Source organism: Scylla paramamosain, chromosome 5 (assembly GCF_035594125.1).
Source record: "Scylla paramamosain isolate STU-SP2022 chromosome 5, ASM3559412v1, whole genome shotgun sequence".
Classification (NCBI taxonomy): domain Eukaryota; kingdom Metazoa; phylum Arthropoda; class Malacostraca; order Decapoda; family Portunidae; genus Scylla; species Scylla paramamosain.
Window position 1 is genome coordinate 865,001 of NC_087155.1, and position 7,500 is coordinate 872,500.

A 7,500-nucleotide genomic window follows, 5' to 3' on the forward strand; every position below is an offset into this window, starting at 1 on the left:
TTAACCCTTTACTGCCTGAAATATTTTCCAGCTGTAAGAAAAAATCTTTCATTTCATTATCCTTCTCTTAAGGCAAAAATAAACATACAGGTGCGTTTTATTAATTTGTATTGGTTAATTACAAATAAAATCCATAAAGGGACATAAATCTTCATTTAGGCGTATGACAAATTCATGGTCTCAGTAGTACTACCAATGAGTTCAGGATTTCTTAAACTTTTAAACCTTATATGAAAGAAAAAAAAATGTGAATGACTTTTCATGTTTGTACTGAGCATTCATGTGATAATACCTCATCTCTGATTAATGAAAAAAAAAATCCATAAATTGACTTCGAAGAATTGTTCCTTTTTTTTTTTTTTATTTAGCACAACCCTTGTGTGCCGCCTCATGTTGCATGGAAATCATAGAAGCAGTTCCTTCTTGCATCACAGCACAGGTGAACTTTGCATTTCATGCAATACATTTGTACTTTTCCCTTACAGCCTGGCAACTTGCATGTGCCCCTATTTGCACTGAAAGCAAGGAAATGCCCAACATTGTCTTGCCGTGTGTCTTTTTCTGGAATTTTCTTGGTGGCTCTCCCAGTTTTCCTCTTCTGAGCAAAGGCACTGTCCACAGCATTTGAAGGTCTTCCTCTTTTACTTGTCACATCTTTCCACCACACATCAGGGACCTTGATAGTCTTAGCCTGAACTCACAGAGACTATTCTGCTTTAGAGAAGGGACTCACTTCCACAGCAGTTGCTGATCGTCTGTACTGTAACCAACAGTTTACCACAGTCATGTCAAGTAAGTGAAATACAAGCCTCTGATAGTATTTCCTTGCTTTGAAGGTTGTAAGCAAGCAATTGGTCACACAAATCAACACCTGCCATATGTTTGTTACAATCTGCTACAATATTGGGCGTGGGGGTTTCAACTCTGTCTTTAGTGTTCTTGTCGTGCCTGGAACATTTCTCTGTTGGCCATGATGTTGTAAATGATGATACAAGACACACTGACTTGGTATCCATCCACTTGACACCTGAAATTTTAGTGTCCCCAGTTTTCGTTTCCCATTCATCATGACAACCTGTACCTTGAGCTGCAAGTTGTCTCTGACTTGAACGTCAAACCTTCTAGCCTCCTTGCCTGCACTGTGCCAGAACACCATATTCCCCTCGAGGCTAGATGTTCAAGGAGGGGCACAGATGTGAACCAACTGTCAAAGTACAGTCTGTGATTATTCATACCCGGTATACTTTCAGCAAGATGCAGTACTGCATTCGAGATTGGTTTGAGATCTGGAACATCAGGCTTGCCAACAGCTTGAATTTTTCTAGTATAAGGCATAAAATCACACACCACACCCATGCTGTCTGCCAACACAAATATCTTATAACCCCATTTATGAGTTTTTTTATTTCTTGAATGTTTACCTCTCTCTTCATATCGTCCTTTCACTTCCTTATTCTCTTCACAATGCTGTTATACATGACTGACCTTGGAAGGGACCATTTGCTCATCTACACACAGGTTTTCTGTCGTGGGGATTTGTGGAAACTTCTCCTGTAGGTGGTTAACTAGAGGTCTCACCTTGCATATTTTGTCAGTTTTGTCTAGTGTCGTGTTGTCAACAAAATGCAGATTTGATTTTATTTCCTTCACCCACTTCATAACACTCATCCCCGCTAACTTCGGCATCACTGGCAGCTAACAATGTTTCCACCAGCCTTTCGGTGGTGTTGGAACTTTTATTTTGTCCGCAGAATGCAGTAGTACTGCAGCAACGAGAGGGTCCTGCAAGAATATTTACTTGTCACTCATTGTTTTTAATTCATTACACATCTATGGTGTTATAGTGTAAATCAAACCAAGTTTAATATATAACAAAACTATTTGCATGTCACTGCAAAAATATATCGGTAGTATAACAAAGACGAAAATATTACTCATTTATATAATAGTATTCATTTGCCTGATAGGACAGAAATGTCACCTTTAAACAAGCACTACAGATGTTTGGCAAAGGGTGATATGAGGATTTTTGGGATGTAAATATGATCTTTAGGTGTGCGTTTATCACAGCAAATTTTGTCATAATTGTGCTTTACCTGGGGATACATCCAGGATGCAGTGAAAGTGGCTGCTTTGCGCAACCTCCGGCACGCATCCACCTGCTCTCAGTGTCCTGGTTCATCCGAGAAGCGGCAACCATTCCAGTGTAAACAAAGGTGCCGATCGAAAGCTGAAACGGGACTTGTACTGTACTGTATGTCCTGACCGGCGAGCGAACTCTGATACTTGACATCCGCAGAGTTAAAACCATGTATTCCAAGGAGGACATATTTGTCCTCTTCGACAGTAAAGGGTTAAGACCCCTGTACTCCCAAAGCAAACCTCGTCTTTAATTTTCAGGGAGAGTGATCTATACTATCCCTATTACTACTACTATTATGACTATTTCCAGGTTAAGAGTGACTACCTGGAGGATGAAAGCAGGGCGGCAGAAGGCATGGATTTCGACACAGCCATCCAGCTCACTTGCATCGAAATCAAGCGAGTCTTTAAGGTAAAACTGCGGAAAACAACACGATTTAGGTCCCCCTTGAAATCTGAGCGGTACCCCCTGCGACGGCAAAACTAACACCCCCGTTTTCTCCGCAGCGGATGAACGGATGCGCGATGGACAAGAAGTCAAATCTTGAGCAGCCGGAGAAGGAAGTCGGTCTACATGAATTCCTACCGGCCTACGTCATCAACACCATCAAACAGAAAACGTTACGTAAGGCTTTGCAGGGAAACTTTAAGAAATTCTCGGCGTTCTTCGATTACGAATCTCACTTCAAGTGCCTCGAGATTTTGGGAAAAGTTGGAAAGTTTGACATCGAAAACTTCCGCTGTGCACTCGGCGTAAGTGTTAAGTGTTACTGAAGTGTTTGTATGTGAGTCTTGTAGTACTGTCGATACTTACTACTACTACTACTACTACTACTACTACTATTTTCAGTGTGGTTGGTCTATTCCTGTCACTCTGCTTGTCGGCCCAAGTGTTGGTATTTCCTACTGGACAGATTCTGCCTCTGCCGTAAGTACCACTACTACTACTACTGTCACTACTACTACTACTACTACTACTACTACTACTACTACTACTACTGCTACTACTACTACTACTACTACTACTACTACTACTAACCCTACTACTACTACTACTACTACTACAACTACTACTACTACTACTACTACTACTACTACTACTACTACTCCAAGCACAACACATGGCAAACTTTGAGCAGATTTAGAGCGTGGAGACCTTACAGAGCAGCTGCGAGCAACACAGGAAGGCTCTGGTGCAGTTTAAGGTGAGAGTGATGACGATAGTGAGTGACGGTGAAAGAGAGAGAGAGAGAGAGAGAGAGAGAGAGAGAGAGAGAGAGAGAGAGAGAGAGAGAGAGAGAGAGAGAGAGAGAGGGGGGGGGGGAAGTGGGTAGGTGACGGATTTAAATGGGAAAAGGACCGGGAGGGAGAGAGAGATGAGAAGAAGCGAGAGAGGTGTGGGTGGGGTCTCTCACTACTATTACTACTGCTGCTACTACTACTACAATTACCGTCCTCATCAAATCCTTCCTCTTTCTTCTCCTCTAATCACCGCCACCACCACCACCACCACCACCACTATCCCAGGCTTATGTTGCAGGTAGCAGGTACTACAGAAGCCCTCACCATCACCATCACCTGCCCCTCCATTGGCGGAGCAGAGAGCTTAGCAGACCTGGTTGACAGCTACTGCAGGCTTGTCAACCAATCCAGCATGTCGCTGTGGACTGTGTGGAGAGAGAGAGAGAGAGAGAGAGAGAGAGAGAGAGAGAGAGAGAGAGAGAGAGAGAGAGAGAGAGAGAGAGAGAGAGAGAGAGAGAGAGAGAGAGAGAGAGAGAGAGATAGGGGGAGGAGGGACTGTAGGTGAACTTGAAGGAGAAATAGGAGGAATGCTCTTTTAAAAGGCTCTAGTTGAAGTTGTAAGGGTTTTTAAGGGTGTTCTTAAGGCTCTAGTGATAGATTAACAACAGGAGAAACACTCTTTTAAAAGGCTCTAGTTGAAATGATGCAGGTTTTTAAGGATGTTTTTAAGGTTCCAGTAACAGATTAACAATATTTCTGCATTACTGACAGGAGAAACACTCTTTTAAAAAAGCTCTAGTCGAAGATGTAAGGTTTTTAAGGGTGTTTTCAGGGTTGAGGTGACAGATTAACAACATCTGCATTACTGACAGGAAAAACATTTTTAAAAGACTCTAGTAAAGTTTTTTTTTATTTTTATTTTTTTAAGGTTGTAGTGACAGATTAACAACATTTCTGCATTATTGACAGGAGAAACACTCTTTTAAAAGGTTCTAGTTGAAGTTGTAAGGGTTTTTAATATTTTTTAAGGTTGTAGTGACAGATTAACAACATTTCTGCATTAGTGACAGGAGAAACACTTTTGAGAACCTTGCAAACCATCACTGTGGCTTTATGAAACAGTCAGTGGTGAGAGACCTGACCTGAGCCTGTGTGACCTGATCTTCTCCAGGCTCGTGTGTGTGTGTGTGTGTGTGTGTGTGTGTGTGTGTGTGTGTAAGTTTGTTTACTACTACTACTATTACTCATAAAAGTAATAATAATGACAATAATTATGATACTACTACTACTACTAATACTACTACTACTACTACTACTACTACCACTACTACTACTACTACTGCTGCTACTGCTACTACTACTACTACTACTACTACTACTACTACTACTACTACTACTACTACTACTACTACTACTACTACTACTACTACTACTACTACTAATAATAATAATAATAATAATAATAATAATCATAAAAGTAATGATAATAACATCAATAATAATAATAATAATAATAATAATAATAATAATAATAATAATAATAATAATAATAATAATAATAATAATAATAATAGGATTAATATTATTTACAGGGTGTAGCAAAAATTGATATATATATATATATATATATATATATATATATATATATATATATATATATATATATATATATATATATATATATATATATATATATATATATATATATATATATATATATATATATATATATTAATGAAATATTACCATTATTATTATTATTATTATTATTATTATTATTATTATTATTATTGGGCTACTAACATCTCTCTCTCTCTCTCTCTCTCTCTCTCTCTCTCTCTCTCTCTCTCTCTCTCTCTCTCTCTCTCTCTCTCTCTCTCTCTCTCTCTCTCTCTCCTCCTCCTCCTCCTCCTCCTCCTCCTCCTCCTCTATAAGTGTGTATGCATATATGTTCATATATTTGTACTAACACTTATTGTAGTAGTAGTGGTAGTAGTAGTAGTAGTAGTAATAGTGGGGAAGGCGATGGCATGAATACTGTACATTGTTGCCAAATATATTCTTAGTAATGTTATGTTATTTTGAAGTGGCAACTGTGTATGTATGTATGTATGTATGTGTGTTTACCTGCCTGTGTCCTGCCTCCTTACAGTTGCGTTGAAATCGGCCATGACGACAGTGGTGCCGGCATCCACAGTGTGCTGCGTCAGTACTCCGCACTGAGCATCATGACAATAAGGGGAGGCATCTGGAGGTATATATACGCCTCCTAACTTCAGTTCTGGAATGCATCACAAAACCACCGTGGCATATCTGGTCCTCAGCATCCACGTCAACTTGCTTCACACTGTGCATCAGTGCATCCTGGCCAAGCATCACCACTCCTCTATTGCGTCCACTTCTTGACACATTTCGGCACACACTAAGTCCCGGTACTTGTACGTTGAAATATTTTGTGGCTTCAAGAATCCAAACGATGTCAAAGTCCAGAATAAACTTCAGTATACTTGGCTCTTGTAACTTGTCTTTGAGACCAGCAATATTCCACCAACAAAGCTTCACCTCTCTGCTTGCACACAAAAAACACGAGGAGTGAAGCTGTCGATAATGACGCCATCTCTTGGCAGCACTCGGTTCTTCCAATCGTAAGTGATATTTACTCCGGCATTCTCAGCTTTCTCTCGCTCTTCTCGCTCCCTCTTCTGGAGACGAGCAGTTTCTCTCCTGATTGCAAGGTGGACGTCCTTTTTAATGTACACTCGCGACATCTGTGCTCCAGCGTTCTGTAAATTTTTGGCTGCATGAAGTATCCTGTCTCTTTGATTTTGGTCGCCAACAGTGACGAGAATCGGTGTCATTTTCCTTTCATTCTGTTGTGCCAGTCGCCTCACAATCCATCCGGTTCAATCAACTGCTTCGGTAGGGCTTACCGCGTTCATCACATTCATTACTTTCTCATCGTCAGTTGCACCAAGATCATCTCTGTCCTCTGGTGGGCCTGTTATGATGAGACTCCGTTGTCTTTCCTTAGCATCTAATGACTCTAGGAATCGCTGTTGTTGATGGATCATGTCAAAAGCAGTTCTGAATTTGTCAGTCAGAGTCTGAACTTCTCTTGATTCAGTGATGCCACCTCTGCTGCTGCTACTCTGAGGCTTCGAAGCTCTTCCAGAAGGATTCTATTTGATGGCTCCTCATCTCTTGGTTCATTTATGAGAGCAGACAAGGCTTGTTTTAGCTGGGCATTTATCATTTTATCAATATCACTTATTGCTAGAGCCTTGACAACAGAAGCATCACTGTATTCAGCCATGATTATCGTTAGTTGTGTACAGCCATCGTCAGATTGAGGTGGTAAAACTGCGTTGCCAGGAACGCGTTACTAGGCAACACTGCGCATGCGCAAACCACAGCTCCCGAGTCAAGACGGGTTCCTGAACAGCCACTTCAGGAGGAGGAGGAGGAGGAGGAGGAAAAAAAAAAAACATGAGGAAAGAGAAAAGCACAAGAATGGCAAAGTGAGAGAGCGATGAGAAGGATACAAGGAGAAAAATAGAGAAGAGGGACAGAGGGAAAGCAGGGAATGAATGATAGAGACTAAGAAAACTTTTTATCAAGTACTAAAAGCCAAAACATGTAGAGGGTTATAGTAGTAGAAAGTGCAATGCTAACTGGCATTTGTCCAGCACTACCAATTGTGACACAACCCCATGCTGTAGCCAGCGTGTTTCCCGGCCACCTCATTCCCACAGCAGTGGTAACACGCTCTCCTGCTGGAGTGAAGGGCTCTCCGTGGTGCCTCGGGGACACCTCCAACTTGCTACTGTGTGTGTGTGTGTGTGTGTGTGGTGGAGTAGAAAATTGAAGTGTTGGAAGTCTCGTGAACTCGGTACCCTAAAACACACACACACACACACACACACACACACACACACACACACACACACACACAGTCAGTTTAGTGATTAAAAAGAAAAAAATCTTAATTCAAACAAGATACAAAATACAAAATTACAAAAAGATAAAAAATCTCTCTCTCTCTCTCTCTCTCTCTCTCTCTCTCTCTCTCTCTCTCTCTCTCTCTCTCTGTCAGCAACATATGGCCTTAATAAATAC

The 7,500-nt window shown here is 40.9% G+C and overlaps 1 protein-coding gene and 1 long non-coding RNA gene across 4 annotated transcripts in view; one reads left to right on the forward strand and one right to left on the reverse strand.

The window, feature by feature from the left end:
- The window catches only part of LOC135100393 (uncharacterized), a 58,837-nt gene that overhangs the window by 36,801 nt on the left and 14,536 nt on the right, over nucleotides 1-7,500 (reverse strand). The window lies entirely within an intron of this gene.
- On the forward strand, nucleotides 2,253-6,001 carry LOC135100268 (focal adhesion kinase 1-like). Of its 3 annotated transcripts, none has more exons than XR_010268562.1 (4): nucleotides 2,253-2,554; nucleotides 2,650-2,895; nucleotides 2,993-3,070; nucleotides 5,537-6,001. XR_010268562.1 is itself a non-coding variant. In XM_064003137.1 (2 exons), the coding sequence occupies exons 1-2, from the start codon at nucleotides 2,498-2,500 to the stop codon at nucleotides 2,914-2,916; spliced, it is 324 nt and encodes a 107-aa protein (XP_063859207.1). In that variant the 5' UTR covers nucleotides 2,261-2,497; the 3' UTR covers nucleotides 2,917-3,157. The 3 variants fall into 3 exon arrangements, 1 of the variants encoding a protein (XP_063859207.1); XR_010268561.1 differs by lacking the exon at nucleotides 5,537-6,001 and adding an exon at nucleotides 3,683-4,817; XM_064003137.1 differs by lacking the exon at nucleotides 5,537-6,001 and having other exon boundaries at nucleotides 2,261-2,554; nucleotides 2,650-3,157.

Bases quoted from the DNA above. Each gene is read 5' to 3' on its own strand.
- LOC135100268 (XM_064003137.1), top strand. From the start codon at position 2,498: ATGGATTTCGACACAGCCATCCAGCTCACTTGCATCGAAATCAAGCGA. The intron at 2,555-2,649 runs GTAAAACTGCGG...TTTTCTCCGCAG, and splicing joins AAATCAAGCGAGTCTTTAAG to CGGATGAACGGATGCGCGAT.